At 34.8% G+C, this 18,920-nt stretch overlaps 1 protein-coding gene across 1 annotated transcript in view; it reads left to right on the top strand.

Moving 5' to 3' along the window:
• LOC131035867 (succinate--CoA ligase [ADP-forming] subunit beta, mitochondrial) overlaps positions 1-18,920 on the top strand; it is a 111,902-nt gene that overhangs the window by 68,287 nt on the left and 24,695 nt on the right. Inside the window, exons 6-9 of the mRNA XM_057967616.2 lie at positions 10,194-10,268; positions 11,076-11,228; positions 11,598-11,732; positions 12,192-12,356. Coding sequence (XP_057823599.2) covers positions 10,194-10,268; positions 11,076-11,228; positions 11,598-11,732; positions 12,192-12,356 — 528 coding nt within the window. The remainder of the gene's footprint in view (positions 1-10,193; positions 10,269-11,075; positions 11,229-11,597; positions 11,733-12,191; positions 12,357-18,920) is intronic.

The raw sequence follows: 18,920 nt of genomic DNA, 5'->3' as shown, positions 1-18,920 counted from the left end.
TTCTCCTGACCCTTCCAAAGGGTCCAGAGCGAAAGTCTCCATAAACCTCATTTCCTTCCTTGTTTTGGTCAACATCTTAGTTCCTTGGGCATATTTGGAAGTGGATTGACATGTTTTTGCCTTAGGAAGTGATTAGAAGTGGAGGAGTGAAGGATTTTGTCCTAAATTATGAATTTTTCTCTTGACCCTTCCAAAGGGTCCAGAGTGAAATTCTTGAAAACACCTATTTCCCCCTTAGATGAGGTCAAGACCTTGGTTCTTATGGCGTGGATGGAAGTGAAGTGATGTTTCCTTGCCTTTTGAGGTGGATTGGAGTTGAAAAAATGAAGAAATGAGCTCAAGACATGAATTTTGCTCCTGACCCTTCCAAAGGGTCCAGAGCGAAATTCCTTATAGGTCCTGTCCTTGGCCAAGGTCCAAACCAAAATCCTCTTTTTTGGTCTTTTTGGAGGTCAAATCAATGATGTCTTCAGGAGAAAGTGATTCAATGGTCAAAAGAAGTTCAAGGCAAGGAGATAATGAAATTTGAGCTAAAATGCAAATTTCGCTCCAGAGCGAAATTCTTATAGGGCCTGTCCCTGGGGAGGATCTTGAGCGAACTTCATTTTAATGTCTTCTTGTTGATGATTTAAGGTAAGAAATGCTATGTTAGAATGAATATATTATGTATACTTAATCATCTTTTGTTTGTTTTGTAGACCAACAAAATCAAGTTCGAGGGAGTCCAGGCCAGGACAAGGACGACCTCTTCAAGTCTCATCATTATCAAGGACACTTCAAAGGCATGGAGGAGGACTCAAGGTGCTTCTAAAGCATTGGAAGACTTCAAGTGTTCGAGGAATTGCAAGCTAGCTTCAAGACCTCATTCTACCACATGAAGAAACCACATGATGACAAGAGAAGAATGACCTTACCAACACTTCAAGGCGAGGTATGCTACCAGAGAAAGAAGAACTTGACAGTAAGGAAGCCTCATCAAGCACATAGAGAATCAAGTAGTGCATCATTCATCGCATCAAGGACAAAGAAGGATCAACCAAGATACAAACGTCAGACAAGGTGGCATCCCAGTCACTTTTCCTCCAGTCGGATTGGTCCACCTTAGCATGTCTAGATTCAATGTACCTAATTTATCAGGGATTGCACAAACTTCGGTGTACCTACCCCTACTTCCTATTGGTCCACACCCAGTGAATGTAATTTTCTGATTGGCTAAGGAAGTTTGTTATAACAAACCCTAATTAGGGTTTCTATCTTGTAATCCTAGCCATTGATTCTAAGTCAATCAGAGCCATCAATTTGTAAAGGGCTCTCTATATAAAGCCCTGGCTCTTCATTTGTAAAGGTTAATAGTCGGGGGAATAGTTAGAGATAGTCAATAATCAGTAGTGGTAGTTCAAGAGCAATTAGCTTTTAGGGTAGAGTAGAAAGAGAAGGCAAAGATTGTTGTCAAGACATTGTTGCAAAAGACATGTAAACTTCATTGAAGAAATGGTGAATTCTATGTGTTGATTCGATAATTTGCATGGTCTCTATACTTCTCAAATTTAATTTCATGTTATTAGATGAATGGAAGGAATTTGTATGATCAATGGTGAAATTTGTATATCCATACTACTAGCGGTTTGTTGATTGCAAACTTGCCTTGCGTAGTCAACTAGAATCATTCAACTTAAGCTTAACTTCAATTATCGCTTCTTCATTGATATGCATCAACCTGACGGTGTCTATGCTTGTAGCGGTGATCTGAACATCATAAAGCTATCCTTAGAAGATCGCACTAACCTTGTGGAGATGATCATAGCATGTCAAAGCAAGACTTAGTTAGAGTTTCATCAAAGGTCATCCATTGCTCCTACATTCTTAGCATTAGAATTAGATTCCTCTCCAACCCTTATCCTTTTTTCCTTTTTAAAAAAAAATCAAGGATCAGTAAAGACCCATGTTCCAGTGATATCCAAAGTAAATCAGATGCTTAGGTCATCAACGCAAGTCCCCTTGTGATTCCAGCAAATCACATCATACCGCAAGAGCTTATCCACAAGTAGAGATCCTACATACAAGAACCTTGGAGCTACTCCAATTGATCCTTCTGCGAGATCTTCAGCATTCAGGGAAGCTTTGTTCAAGAGAGGATAAGATACCTTGGTATTTTATTCTGTGTTCGCATGTGCATGAAAAACACATCAACACGTTTCCAAGTACCCCCGTCTCCCCATAACGTTGTATAACGGTTATCTTAGTCATTTAGTTAGTATTTAGAAACTTCCATTTATGTTTTTCGTCTTTAGTTAGTTTTAGGATGTTTCCTTTCTATGTTTCGTGTTTCTATTCTTGATCGTTTCCGTTATTGAAAGATCCTCTTATAATCTCTTTATAAGGAGCTCTTATAATCTCTTTTTAACGAGCTTTTGTCTCCTTTTGTAATTACTAATTATCGAACAATCAATTATCATTTTTTGAGTACAAAATCACATCATCATATAAAATCTTGAGACAGTAGTTAGCTGGCAACTATTATGAATTTATAATGATTGCTTTTGAAAATCATCATCATAATTCTTAAAAATTGCATGTTACAACATTTGACATCTTCCGCCTCCCTAGTCTAGTGAAAACTTGGGGAAAGGTTCTAATGTTCTAATCTTGGCTTTCCTTTTTAGCTCTCACTCGACATTGAAGGATGTGTTTGTGGCTTTGACTTAATCAAATTAATGACCTCCGATTTGTTGTCTACCTTTCTTATGCAACATTGAAGGTTGTATTTTATTTCATAATAATACTGTCATTTGAATCTTTGATTTCGATAGTATGATATTTTATCATTGATCAATGATATTATGATAGTGATAAAGATAATTGTCTAAGTTGTCGATTCTGGTATCCACTCCCAAATCCCCTCATTGTAATCAAATTTCTAATATAAGAAGAGATCACTTAACGAAGAAATTAGGTATTTGACACATTTTTGTGAAGAATATATGCTCTCCAATTGTTGTGTAAGGAAGTGTTCTTCATGCATTTATAGGGAAAAATTGTGAGTATTTTGACTAAATTTTATGTATTTTTTGCCTTTTTTCATGTTTTGCATTTTTAATGCTTTTGGCAAGTGTTTTTTTTGTCAAACTCATTGAGTTTGCCAACTATGAGTGATAGATTTAAATAAATATTATTGAAGCCTATATTAGTTAGGTTGTTTTGTGAGTTGTATCATTCACATACGTGGCTTGTAGTGAGGAGAAGGGATATGATGGTTTAATTAGGGTTTCTGGATATGCCACTTTCCCTCCCCTTGTATGCATATCTACATACCTGGTACTTATATGGGTTCAATACAACCTAGATACAACTTGGTTATCATGCTTGCTTGTACCAAAATGAGAACAATTTTTTGCTGCACCAAATATGTGTGGTTTTGACAACATGGTTATATGTGTCATATCAAGGTGAAGATTTAAAAAATTAAAAATCCAAACCATCAAATGTAAAAAACCCTACTTTTTTGCATAAATATGGTTGCGAGAAGACAAATGAACCATAGTCCCATGAGTATGCAAAGATGCTGAGAAGCATGAGCAAAAGTTGAATGGCACAACTAGAGGGGTAAGTAGAGATTGAATAACATGAATAGAGTTAAACAAATGCTTTTGTTTTCCTTCTCTTTTCAATGAGTATGAATGGCATATTCTTGTGAATGTGATTGCAGCAATCCTTAACATATTGCTATATATGATATGTTTGTTGCTGCCATGTCCTTTCCCCACCTTCGCATAAAATAAATCATCTACCTTTTGTGCTTTTTTGTAAATGCATGCCTTTGGATTAAACAAAGATGTCCACATTTACATCAAATACATCATCTAATATATAATTTTGTAATGAAATTTAAAACCTAATGGCAATTTTTCAATCCAACATCTATTAGATATTGTATAGTATTTGATTTGATTTTTATTATTTAAATTTTAATACATTTAATTTTATGTAAACAAATAAATTAAATAAATAATAAATAATAGTAAAATCCAAAATAATAAACATTAAATAATAAATAATATTTAAATTTTAATATCTTTTTAAATTTATATTTAGTTTATTCCTATGTTACCCCGAGTTTTCAGGATGGATTTTTTTTTGCCATTTTAGGGGACTAAGGGGACATCAGAGGGGAGGACTATATAAAAAATAGGAAATTTCAAAATTTAAATATATTCATATGTTGACATTGAAAATTACAAGTTTATTGTAACTTAATATACTATGTAACTATAGTTAATTCAAATTGCCTTCAAATTCTAATTTCATACATTCATAAATATACTCCATTGAATCTAGACTCAATAATCCGTGTCAATATGCATATAATTATATGAATATCAAAATGCCCAAAGGCTGCAAGTTTGAACAAAATGAAAAATAGCATAAATCAAAACATGAAAAAGTCTTAAAAGAGTCAAGAGACTCAAGGGTCAAAAGTAAAACAAAGAAAGTTTGCTGCTGCCCCTAATCTTTATCAAAAGCCATTATCAACCTCAACCTCAAAGGTTGCATCGTCCAACGGAACCCCAACCAATCCCTCATGTGCCTTGTCCTCATCAACCTGGGTGGCATCTTTGAGATTAATATCCCATCGTAAAGCCGGACTTTGTCGATACTCTGGAGCCTGACGATCCTAAGTCGTAGAGCACTATGCACAACGACTAACTTCTCCGCTTGTCTAGAGATAAGCCTATTCCTCTTGGAGTGGATAAAGCTATATGTAGACCAATTCCTCTCTGTAGTAGAGGAACTAGCAACTTGTGAAAGTAGGCGAATGGAAAGCATCCTCAACTCTGGTGCATTTGCCCCATGCCATTGCCACCATCCAATAGGGTTTCTTTGTGTCATTATTGCTCCATCCACCCTCGCTTTTGGTATGTTGAAGAGAGGACCATCAAGATTTGAGAAGGCAACCCATTGTTCGTGAAGTATACCGGCTTGCTCAAGTGAATGCATCTTTTGAAGTGTCTACATGAACCCACTTCTCACCTCGGTATCATCAAAAGGAGGGCACCTTCCATCCCTAGGCTCATACCATTTTGGATTTAGTGCAAAAGGCTCTCATGTGGAGTGTTCATAGTGTTCCACCTCCATATGACAATGGGCTTAATATACTCCTCATATAAGTCCAATTGTTGATCCTTAGCCAAAATTACTTCATGTTTTGAATCATGCTGTCAAAAATCTCATATATCTCTCCAAGATTAGAAGAGTCCGTATCAACATATTTGATGACATCTACAACAAGCAAGATGATAGAGCAAACATATCTGCAAAGTGTTAAAAAATTTTTCAAATAAGGATAAGATTAAAGAATAAGAGTAAGTTAATTGACAACTAGGAAACTTAGAAACTTTGAAAGATTCAACTATAAAACTAAAATATAAAAAAATTAGATTTTTTTTAATAAAATATGAAAATCAGCAATGTTTTACCTCATAGTGGTCCACCAATCATCATTAAGGATCCTTTGTTTGATGACTTTTCCTTAAGCAGTGCTTGCATTAGGCCATTTATTCCACACTCTGTATTCACCACCATCGATTGTAGAGCATCATTCACCTCAATCATCCTCTCTAACAAAATGAAGTAACTGGCATATCTTGTTTCCACAGGTTTGAGAATTTCCTTTTTTGAAAAAGTCCTAAAGAGAGCAAGTGAGGTATGGTGGTTGCAAATGAATATTTGAATGTTTCTAGCTTGTGTCACCACTTCCTTTACCCAATCTAATTTCCCTATGTCCTTCTGAACATGAACACAAGAAGGAGTCCAAAAGATGTGCTTGCAAGCACCCTACATCATTGAGCCAGCCAACTTGCACATGTGCTGAATCAGTGATCACCTTAACAATATTTGAGGCCGCAACCTCCTCTATGGCCTCTCTCAAAATGCTAAACTAGAAGTCTGCATCCTTGTGTTTCCTTGAACAATCAATGGCTCTAAGAAAATAAGAGCCAGTTGTGCATGGGACTATGATGTTGATGAGTGGTTGATATCTAATACCGGTCCACCCATCCGTCACAATAGAACAACCTGTGCTTATCCAAGTACTCCTCATGGCCTCCATCACCAAACTTACCTTAGAATAATCTTTGTAAGGATGGTAGTGTGTAATTTATGATCTCCAGGGGGTACAAAAGAGGAACCAACATTAGTTATATTTGTGAAATAAGAATGGGCCACATGAAATGGGATGGCATGGGCATAAAAAAATTCACCAATGGAAGTCTCTGTCATTTCCCGTGCTTGCACATTGAACATATTTGAAACTGACCCTTGCTGTGCACTATCACTAGGCTTCCTCTTTCCTTTTTTGGCATCCATAGTATGAATAGCACTACCACTGGATGACATAGGCTGAAAGTAGATGGTTGTGAAGGAAATTGCATTGGCATTGGCACATTTCTAGTTTTACACTTGTTTTCTGCCTCCATATGTAATCTGTAACACTCTATCTTCTCATGCTCCTTTAATTCTTTACAAAATTTAACTCGGTTGCCCGAAACACCCAAGATATGAGACCACACCTTTGTGTAGCTCCCTCTAAAATCAGTATTGCATATGTGACTTAACCATACCCTACTCCCTCTTGAGTGTTTCTTTTTGACATCTATGGGATGAACACGGCAAAGAAGAGGTTTTTGGGGGTTAAAAGGGCCTTGTGCATAGGGTTTTAAGGTAGCCAAGGACACTCAAATCTGTTTTGTGGTTGTGCTTCACCCCCAACACCCTCTCTCCCACCTCTAGTTATATTTATTTCACTTCTAACTTCTTCTTGGTCAATACTTTCATCATCACTGTTGCTAGCCATGTTTTATGAGTGTAATCACTGTAATGCATGTTTAGAGAACTGAAATATGAGGAAAAAAAATAAAAATCAGACATTTGATGGACATTTCTTCTTCAAACTCTAAAAAATTTTGAAACGAAAAAACAAAAAATGGAACAATGGACTTACTTGGAGTTGTCTCAATGCTTCAAAATGCTCCTTCAAACCCTGCTGTTTCCTCTCTTTTTTCTCTCTTGCAACTGCTGCTTCTTTCTCCTTTTTTGCTCTCCTCAACAAATTGACAACACAATGGAAAAATTAGATCTTTTTGCTCATTTAGGGCGAGCTGCAGGTGTGGGGCCTACTTAATGAATAAGAAAGGATGCATTTTTTTTGTAGTTTTGGCATTTTCTTTTTAATAAAAAGTTCACATGTCCGGGGGAAGGAGGGGGATGGCCAGCCATCCCTGCAGACTAGAGACGTTTCCCATTTTTCGCAGTGAACTTGAAATGCCAAGGAAACATTTTCCAACGCCCCCTTGTCCCCGAACAAGTACCCGTCCCCGAAACTCACTTGTTTCACCCAACATCGTGTCCCCGGGTATCCTTGGTTTAGTAGTTGTGAAATTATAATAATAATAAATATAAATTATTAGAGTTAATTCAATTTATAATTATTTATGTTATATCAAAACTTTAATTATTATAGTATAATTAATCATGGCATCATCATCGTCCAATGTTAGTGAAGAGAATATCAAGTGGATCAAACTCAATGCTACATGTTTGTTGCGGAAATATGTCACCGTTTTTGACGAATTCAAGGTGTTGGAGGTTATAAATGAACATTTTTGGAGTGCCTAAAGGAGTACAAAGCTTCATATCTCAAGGCTCATGGGCACCTTTGCCACAAAATAGGGATAGGGTTTTGAATCTCTTGGTCTATATGTTGATGGCTGAAGGAGGAAGGGGTTATGACCTACAAAAATTGCAAATATTAGAGAGAAAGAAATTAATATTATTGTTTGAGCATAAAAAATAAAGGCCAACTACTTTTAGAAGGCTTCATCAAGGAACTCTAAATAGATTCCATCATTGCATCCACAACTAGGCTCATCTACAAGTGATAAAAGGAGCAGGAGCAATTCGGAATCTTCAAAAACTCATTTAATTTGTAGGGTCAAGTGGATATAGACTAGAACATTGATTATTGATTTTTTGCAAATTGTATTACATTTAATCATAATGTGGTGCAGTCTTTGTATTTTTTGCAATTTGTATTACATTTAATCAATGAGGTGCCAAAATAATGCTAAAGTCTATAGACCATGAGAAGGTTTGGACCACTGTTTTGGCTAAAAAAAGATTCATTATTGATAGATTATCGTAGATGATTCAAACTTTGCAGTGAATATATTAGGAATATCTATCATCTGTGATGGATGAAAGAATGTTAGAAATAGACCATTGCTCATTGTGATTGTAATGAGCCCAAAGGGTGCAATGTTTTTGAAAATGGTTGAATGGAAGGGTAAAGCTAAATTTACCCAAGTTATCATCAATATCTTAATTGGGATAATTGAACTAATGGTGATGGAAAATATTGTTTGCATGATCACATGTAATGCAAAGGTATGCAAAACAATAGGATTAGTTGTGGATGCAAGATAGTCCAACGTTTGGTGGACTTCTTGTGTAGCATTCTTTGAACTTTATGCTATAAAAATTGACAAAATCTAATGGATACAAATGATTTACAAAGAGGGCAAAAAGACATTGTGATGCCTTCTATTAGTTGGGTCATTGATTGCAAAACTTGAAACTCATGAACAACAAGAGTACAAGCAAAAATTTCAAGCCAAAACTGCAAAACTTGCAAATATTTTTGAGATGCAAGATTGCTTGTCAACTTGGATGCTATTGCATCAAAGGTCCTTGCCATTGGAATGGGTCTGAGTCACGTTGAGTGCTATGATGTCGAGGAAGAGTAAGCTAGGAATTAATCATGACAAAGCGCATAGGGCTTGGTGTGACATAGTCAATAGCAATCTGCCTGCTGTCCACATTTTCTATGTTGACTTCTTCAATAGCTTTCTCTGCATCTTTGCTGCATGAATGCAAACCCTTTGTGGTGCTGATGCTCCTAGTTCCACGTGATACAGATATTGGTGATCCTACCTAAAGGAGTGCATAATGAGTGGAGTTTGTTTTTCTTGGTGAAGTAGGAAAGATTATGGAAAATCATGAAAATGCCTCGAGATTTTTTGCTTGGCAAAAATGTTTGTCGTAGTTCATCAGACATTGCAGGAGCTCAAAAATTAATTTTTGATCAAACAACAAATCTGTTCATGAACACAAATCTATTGACGTGGGTCTCTAGAATGTAGTCTATTGTTTGTATAGCCCCATGCATCCACTAAATTGTTGGGTGCTTATTCATGACATTCCTTTCAGTAGTAACAAATTGGAAGCCTTATAGGTCACAACATGGACAACATTTACATTCCCACCTCTAAAACAACTAATCTAACAGGTTATACCCTAATTTGCAAGAAACATAATATTAGTCCCCATTTTTCTCTTTCTGATTCTGAAATTGAAACAGAAATCCCATTAACATCTCAAAAATGATAAGATCATCAGGAATTCCTGGAATCATCCCAAACATGCAAATACGCTTCCAGGAAACCCTCCCTGTTTCTAAGATTTCTCACTCGTTGCCGGTACATTTGCAGCTGTTTCATGGTGCATACAGGAGTTCCCAGAGTCTCTTTCAATTCTCTTTTTATCTAAAAAAATGTAAATGTCAACTTTTTTCATCTATTTTGTCATGCAATGATATTCCAGTATCTTCACCAAATTTGCCAAAGAATGGTATTGTTGCATGCAGCAGGCCTTTTTCAGAGGTATTAACAGTTCATCTTTTACCAGCAGTATATTGTTGAATAAATCAATTCAATCAAGTGCTCCTCTTCTTTCGTCTTTTTAAGCTTTTTGATTTATCTCATATACAACCTAGTCATTCTGTACAATTCTGTTAGTTTAGGTAAGTTAAATGAGTACTCTCAAATTTTCAATTTTTTTTTAAAGTTTGGCCAAGTTCCTAAGGATGTTGGTTCTGCTTTTTTTTTTGTAACAAGCCTTGTTTAATTCATGAGTGCTTGAGCACTCGGCAATTGTAGTGGCAACTTGAATGTGCATCTTACTGCAACTGTACCCATTCTTTCTTTGTATGTCTTAATTGAAATTTTGTTTGTGAATCCATATTTGATTATTCTAAATTTTGATTCTAAGGATGGTTGTTTTGATTACAATATGTATTAAATGCATTTGTTTCATTTTTCATTGCCAATTGCAAAGAATACTGAGGAGCAATGTTTACACAGGTCATAATTGCTTGCAAAAAGGGTGGTACCAGCATTGAAGACCTTGCAGAAAAGTATCCTGACATGATTATTAAGGTTACTTCTTTTACTTTATAATCTAAAATTTTGTTTTTATTCTATAAAATTTGGTGTATTTTTCACAGTGCCATTTGAAGCTTTCTTAAAACTTGTATTCTTTTCTCTTGTATTCAAAGCTTGCAGGTCTCAACCTTACACCATAGCTTATAGCTTAGGCAATGCAAAATCCTGAAGGGATTTGAATTGAGTTAAACTCTCTAGATTCAGAATCTGTAGAATATAATTATGCATTTGTGTTATGTTGCTACTGTTTTGTTTGGCTCTTGTTGAATTCTAGAATATTTCTAACTGGCAATGGCATCTTTTGAGAGCTACTAATGATCCTTCTGCAAATCCCTATATGTAAAACTTTTAAATCTTCTAAGGGTGCTGCTTTAATTTTTAGTTCTGAATCAGGCCAGATGAAGTGCTTTTTATTGAGAAAGTATTTAGCGGAGTAGATTTCTTGCGCTTATTTTGCTTTCAGATTAGGATAATAGTTTACTTCCTTTCTTATCAATTATAAAACCTTGTAATGGCAACATATGTTAAAATGATATTCTTTAAAAAGTTCTAATATTGTGCTTGTGTTGTTACCGTTCTTTGACTTACTTTCATATAAGTTTTTAACAGATCATGTGGTATGTCTTGTGTGAATATATGTTTTGAATTTCTGATAATTTTGGAACTTGTGTGGTTCATAAATATCAAATGATGTCATTAGAAATTTACATAAGGATTTTCTTCAAACTATCTTTAATTTTATTTTCTAAGTGATTTAGACTTTTCGATTAAAAACAACTCATCTTTTGAATGCAATAACAGGTCCCTATTGACATTTACAAAGGGATCACAGATGAAGATGCTGCAAAAGTTGTAGATGGCTTGGCTCCTACACTTGCTGATAGAAATGCATCAATAGATCAGGTCAAAAAGCTGTACAAGCTGTTCTGTGAAGCGGACTGTACACTTCTTGAGGTGCCTACACTTGCATTCATGTTCCTTGCACTTAAGAAGGCTTATTAGTTTGAAAGTAATGCATCTTTGTTTCCTTTGGACATTTCAACCTTGCATGTTTGTTTCATCCTTATTGTCACTCTTGCCTCTGTTTATAATGAACAAAGGCTAGAGGGGCTTGGGTTGCACAGTGTAAAGGTGTAGACCCTCAAAAATTGCAGGTGCAGATTTTTATATACATACAAGAGAATATCATCAGAAATTTATGATAATTGGGTAGATATGGATACATACCCAGTAAATCTGTTTTGTGGCGAGATGAATGTGATTGTGTAGCTATACTGGAACAATCTAGGATTATTCTAATTTCTGCATCTGGTGTCCAAGCAGATCAATCCTATTGCAGAGACTACAGATGGCCAATTGGTTGCTGCAGATGCAAAACTGAATTTTGATGATAATGCTGCATATCGTCAAAAAGAAATTTTTGAGCTCCGTGATAAGTCTCAAGAGGATCCAAGAGAGGTATTAATATTTGTCCTCAGTCTGTCTTTTTTATGCAGGAATTGAACATAAATGTGGGAAATGGATTGTTTTGATTTTATTCAAGATTTTAGGAGAAGCTTACCAGTCTCTTAAATCTTTTAAGTAATTGATACCTTGCCTGCAATTTTATAACTGATTTGACCACCTGTGCTTTGTTATGGAGCTTTTCTGCCCATCATATTTTTTGTGTGGTCTGAGAAACTACAGTGCTTTAATTTTGTTTCTGATTTTAAGAGAAGTTTTTTAATTCCTTAAATCTTTAAAACAGATAATGCCTTTATTATGATTATTGAATTGATTTTGGTACTGGTGTTTTGGAGTCGAATTCCACATTTTTATTCTGTATTGTTAGAGAAATTGTTCATGCTGGATAATGATGTGAAAAATATGACCTGCTACTCTGTGATACAAATATTTATCAGTATTCATTTTCTGAAGGTTGCAGCAGCTGAAGCTGACTTAAACTATATTGGATTGGATGGAGAAATTGGTTGCATGGTTAATGGTGCTGGCTTGGCAATGGCTACAATGGATATCATAAAACTACATGGAGGAACTCCTGCCAACTTTCTCGATGTTGGAGGAAATGCTTCTGAAGGCCAGGTTAGACTATTTTCTGTTATAAACAGCATGTTTTGCAATTATATTTTTCTGTTTGTTTTTTTCTTAATGATGGTCATCTTTTCTGCATTGTGCTCAAGATCATCTGTCAATATGCAAACCCATAACTCTTGAATCATTGAAACCTTTTAGGTGGTCTTGAACCATACCTGCATTTTTGGTGGCCCCACTGCAATACACTCTTGGCTTGCAAAGTGGCTTCTTATTGGAGTCTCTTGCATTACAAACCTACGATTCCTTGAATGTCCAATCATCAAGAAAATTGTCCTTGTACTAGTATATTTCTTTAGAGATTCATGCCTTAAAATGTTGTGAGAATTTTTTTCTGTTGTTTGGAATCATCTTCTCATGCCTTTTGCACATTGTTGAATAAAATTGGATTTAACATCTTTAATACCTCTATTTTCTAAGGAATTTTTTTTTGTCCTTTTATTGTCATCCAACACAGAGCTTTAAAATCTACATACCATCCACTATATGTGGATTTTTACTTGTATCTAAACCAGCTATCTTCTACAATTCATTGTGCTTGCATTGTTTTGGGCTTGGAGAAGCTTAAAGCATTTATTGTATGCTATTAAAGCAACAAGTTTTTTAAGATGGGAATAATTTTTACTCGGCCATTTAAATGTTTATATGCTATTAATTACATGGTGTCATGTACATAACCTAGTAAGGGAGTTTATGCTTTGGAAGATTGAGATATTTTGATGTGAGGTTATTAAGGTTATGGAGGGGCTACCAAAGGTTATGCTAGCAATATGAGTCCATTTTGCATTTGACTGATGCAGTTTTGTGGGTGATTAAACAAGTTTCTTAGGTTCTATCATGTTTGGGTCTATAGGTGATTTTTCTTTCCCATCAACCACAATCCAACATTATAACACTATGGATTTAGTGATTTAACCTTGCGAATGTTTTTGATTAAATTTCTGAGGGTCCTATAGGTTCCCTACCCAAAGAGTGCAAATTGACTCAATACAATAGATAAACTATAGATGAGAGCTCACCAGGTAAGAAATAGAAGTAGCAGATAAAGAAGAGAACTGAACAACTAAAACATTTTCATAGACACGAGGTTGAAGAAACCGAACCATCAAGCCCCAACCATTATCACTTGAGATGGTTGTTCCATCATGCCACCCATCTTCATTTGTAGATGCCAAACTAACCATCACTTTGTTAGAGGACCTCAAAGGACCATCCTTTGCTTTTGTACGGTTCAATTTGAGAAGCTTGTGACTCTAATTAGCCAAAGCCAAGAATTGGACTCTATGAATTCCCTTGTGGTAAATAAAATTTCATCTTTGGGCAAAAGGAGTAAAGGCGTTCAACATATTAATTATCCTTCTTAAGTTATCAAGAGAGAAATAACCTAGTCCCTTCAACCACTCAAGTTACATTGGCTGGGATTGATTAACCTTCACAAGCTGCTGAGAGAGAAAACTAACCTTGCCCGTCAAACAACTCAAGCCACTCTGGGTGGGATTGATGAGGCCATCATCGAGTCCACCATACCATCCAAATCCTTCCTATGATATGATTTGACCAAGCCCAACACTACCCACATGTAAATGTCCTCTGCCAAAATTCTCTTTGAATATTATCTAGAAATTTTTCTAGAATAGTTTCACTAGATTGAATAAACCCTCCATTATGTTCATAATCCATCCCCTAGACGCTCTTGAGCAGATTGAGTGATATCAAATCTAGACAATTGAAAAATTTCCTTACTTGATGGTCAATAATCTTCCGTTGGTGGTAGGTATCATGCTTGCTGCAGCCACTTCTGTTTTTTTGCTACTGTGCCAAGCACCTAACACTAATAAGCCACATTTAACTAAAAACCACCAACAAACACCACACCAGTAAAGAGCCAGTCAAAACATAAAAAAGCCACCACTAATGGGATTATTTAAAGCATAGATGGAATACTCGCGGAGTGCTCCGCGAGTTTTTTTTGCTCTATGAGTATTTATGACTTTAACTCACAAAAACTCGCCGATTTTTTGGCGAGTTTTTCACAAAAACTCAGCGAGTCTTTGGAAAAATCTCGGCTGCATAAAAAAAAGACCCAAACATGTCAAAAAATTGTCTAATTTTTTTTTCAAGTCACTCTCATTCTTTTCATTAGAATATATATATGAAATATAATATTAAAGTATAAGTGACACTTATACTTTAAGTTATATTTCATGTATATATTGGCAGGATGTTTGAGAGTGGTTTCATATCTGTAGGAGTTATAATGCAAATTCTAGGTTTTAGAAGATCTTAAAATTTTTCAGACTTAGTCAAATTTCAGTAACCAGTAGGCTCCTATCAGCATAAGTCACATTTCTCAATGTCTTTTTCCTTTCTTATACTTCAAGTTATATTTCATGTATATATTGGCAGGATGTTTGAGAGTGGTTTTAGATCTGTAGGAGTTATAATGCAAGATTTTTTAAAATTTTCAGACAGTCAAATTTTAGTAACCAGTAGGCTCCTATCAGCACAAGTCACATTTCAATGTCTTTTTCCTTTCTTATACTTTAAGTTATATTTCATGTTATATTGGTAGGATGTTTGAGAGTGGTTTCAGATTTGTAGGAGTTATAATGCAAATTTTAGGTTTTAGAAGATCTTTTAATTTTCAGACAGTCAAATTTCAGTAATCAATAGGCTCCTATCAGCACTCCTCGCTCTCTCTACCTCATTTTATCTACCCCAAATTCTAGACCTATCTATCTTCCTATCACTCTTCCTTCATCCCCTCTCTCTACCACTCTCTATCTCACTCTCTCCTCTCTCCCCTAAGATCTAGAACTATCTCTCTACCTCTCTCTCTCACCCTCAGACCCCTGCAAGGGGTGCTACGCTCAACCTCATTTTGGCGAGGTGGAGGAGGCACATTAGACTCCTAGGACTAGACCCTCTAGTTCTATCTCTCCCCTATTTTTCACTAGAGCTAAGAAGAGGAAGATGTAAAATGTTTTGATGTGGTATTCAATTTTAGTTTTAGAAAAACAATTTGCTATTTCATTTTGTTTCAGTCTATCAGCCACCAACATTCCATAAGAGGATGCCATTTTGAACCCAATTTGCGTTTAAATCAATCAAATATATCTAGACTCAGCTTGTTTCTTTTGTGTTCTCATTTATTGGCTCATTGGATGCATCTCCTCACTAAATTTTGCAAAAAAAATGCATTTCTAATTAAATTTAAGCAATTTTTTAAGTTGCCGAGTACTGGCCGAGTTTTTCCCGAGTTTTTTTTCAGGCCTTGGCGAGTTTTTGCTTTTGGTTAGTAGTTCAACTAGCTGCATTGAAAAGAACTCATGCAGCAAGCTCAATTAACAGTTTAATCACAAACCAATCTTATAACCACATTCTAATCTCAGTATATTGGAGAGGGAAAGCTATCAATATCAGTGGATGATGTTGAAAAGAAACAAAATCATAGTCGACAAGTAATAAAAAAAAGTCCTCCAAACCATGCCACATGTCTATATAGTATATAGTCACTAAGCAAAGTAGACTAGGGAGATTGATGAAATATCTAGTTGGCAAGGAAATCAGTAACACAATTATTACTCCAGTAACAATGAAAAAAAGTTAACATACTCAAAATGGGTACGCAATACTTTGGCTGCTTCCATTAGGCTACAAAGTTGCCAATTGGGACATGAGCCATGACAAAGCCCAACAATGTTCATCAATCACCTTCAATCACTAGCTTCTGACATTGAACAAAAATAGCCAGGGAGAGGTCATGAATCACAACCTCATTATTTGATTTCACCTGGAGGAAGTAATGAACACCTTTAGTGAGCTGCCCCCCTCGATTTTGAAAAAGAACACTAGTCCTAGTGAGACCAAAATTTCTTTTTGAAGTCGTATCAATATTTGGAACACTCCTCTGCTAGATGTTATTTCAAGCTTGAACCATGCTTTGTGTATTGGTCGATATTTCTAGTTTGAACCAACAAAATATTACAGCACTAAATATTGTTTGAATGTTAGGCTTTATCATTTTATGAATTGAATTAAACTATAAGTATTTATTATAGTATAGATATTAGTTACTATAGATATTATGTTTTTATCTATATATAAATAATATCCCTATCAATATTAGTTTCCATACTAATATGGTATAGACGGTATGGTATTGATATGCTATTTCAAATATGGTTAGAAAAAAGATACTAATATGATATAGATGGTATGCTATTAATATAGTTTTTTTGAAGATAGTTAAACAGTAAACATATACTATTAATATACTAAATTTGTTAGGCTGCCTATATTTATTTATATATACATACACTTATTATTTTGATATGTTTTCTGTGTAGACGTACCAAGAATGTACCCAACCTTTACACAAAATATTGCCATACTTGCGCACTGTATCCATGTACTTGTGCTCGTACCCAATTCTGATTCAGTAACTTAAGCTTTAGAGAGCCTTGCGAAGAGGGGGACCATTAAAGTATCTATGAGATTAATTAACTGACTTAGGAACTATTCACCCATTAACAGGAACATTCATTGTGAATATTATGTGCAGTAAATCTTTTAATAGAAATAGTCTCTATTACAAATAATTTGACACTTGAATATTTCATGATGTTGTATTGTAGTATTGGAGAAAAATACAACTAATTTGCCTGTCAATGGGAATTTCACTACATTCCTCGACTGAATGGTAGAATGAAAAATGCAAACATCTTTTTGTTATTAGCCAAGCTCAATTTGTCATAGTTTATTGAATAAAAATTGATAACAAACCCATGCAACCATGCAAAAAGATGCATGTACCAAACTTCATCTACCTAAGCAACGTCTAAGACTCTAAACCTATGCCATAGGGTTTGCCGAATTTCAAGCATGGAATTCAAATTTTGGCGAACTTCAAACTTCTGTGTAAAATCCATAAAAGTTTGCATACTATTCGTACCATAAAACGTCAGGTATGCTTTGTATTAAAATATATTTTCGAAAAAGGATTTTTTAGGGTTTTTGGAAAGTGTTTTTCAAGTTTCGAGTTATTTTTTTGATAAAAGAGTACGGTATCACAACAAAGAAAAACAAAAGGCATGGAGATCTCTGTTCAAAATCGCGGTACTTTTTAATTCATTCCAAATGAATCATGAGCATATTTCTGGAATGCAAATATCTTTGAGTTGAAGGTAGAAAGAGTGTGTTTCAAATTTTTGAGCAACAAAGATTGAGGCACCATTGATTGCCAGTGGCCGTCCAAATCCTTCTGTTCTTTTGCATTGTTCCTTTGGCTCTTGCATGCCTTTTCTTCTAGTTCTCGAGTCGTGACCTTTTCCGCAGCCATTGGGCATCCTAGCAAGTTGTAGATTCTATTTTAGGGTTATTTTCCTATCACTTATTTCTTTCATAGTTTTTCTTTCATTTATATGATTATATCAAGCATTTAAATTTTTAACGATAGATGTTCATAATGCCAAATCTTATTTATTTAACATTTTTCTCTTATATTATTTTCAAGGTTTTTAAAAATTTTTCATCTATAAAATTTAATGATGTATTATAATTTTTTAATAATATATGTTTATAACACTACAAATGTCAAGTATTGTTTTGGTTAAATTAAACTGCTATTTAAATTTGTATCATTTACTATAATTAAATTTAATATTGGTATAGTTTATTTTTTAATATTAACATTTAATACATTAAATAGTCAATTTAGATTTTAAACTGTTTATATATAAAATTTAACAAATAAATTTTAGAATTTAACATATTTTAAATTTAAAATAGTCAATTTAGATTTTAAACTATTTATATGTAAAATTTAACAAATAAATTTTAGAATTTAACATATTTTAAGTAAATTTAACAGTTATTTTAAATTTAACACATTTATTTAAGGCGAATTTAGTCTAATTAATTAATTTTCTATACCTTTCTTCCTATTAATTAATCTCTCAAATTCCTTTCTTCCAATTAATTAATTCGTAATTAATTAATTATCCTACCCTCCTATATAATTAAACTAATTAATTGATTATCCCATCCTCTTAATTAATTAATCTAATTAATTGATTATCCCATCCTCCTAATTAAATTATCCTTGTTCTTCCACCCCATTTGATTAATTACCTTTAGTTAATTAAATGTCACTTTTCCCAAACCCCCATGAATTAATTAATAAACTCAAATCCTATTTGAGCACATGGCTCCTAACCTTAACCCCCTAGCTAACCTAGCCCTTGTCCTAAACTTGGGGTTCCAACCAACCCTATCTATCCTAACCTCCCCCAACCTAGTCATCCTCCAAACCTCCCAACCAACCCTATCCTATTCCTCCTAACCTCCATATGTGCACATCCTAACCTCTTTTCCCCCTTTTTGGAGAAAATATCCTATTTTTGGGTGGCTTTGCCCAAAATAGACGCGTCCTCATGGACACATGTCATTCCTCTTCCCTCTTGTTGAGCCACTTGTCCTTTTTTTCCTCCCAACTAACCCTATCCTATTCCTCCTAACCTCCATATGTGCATCCGTTGACGTCATGAGCACACA

Source organism: Cryptomeria japonica, chromosome 8 (assembly GCF_030272615.1).
Source record: "Cryptomeria japonica chromosome 8, Sugi_1.0, whole genome shotgun sequence".
In the NCBI taxonomy this organism is placed as follows: Eukaryota; Viridiplantae; Streptophyta; class Pinopsida; order Cupressales; family Cupressaceae; genus Cryptomeria; species Cryptomeria japonica.
This window is presented reverse-complemented; position numbering and strand designations above follow the sequence as displayed.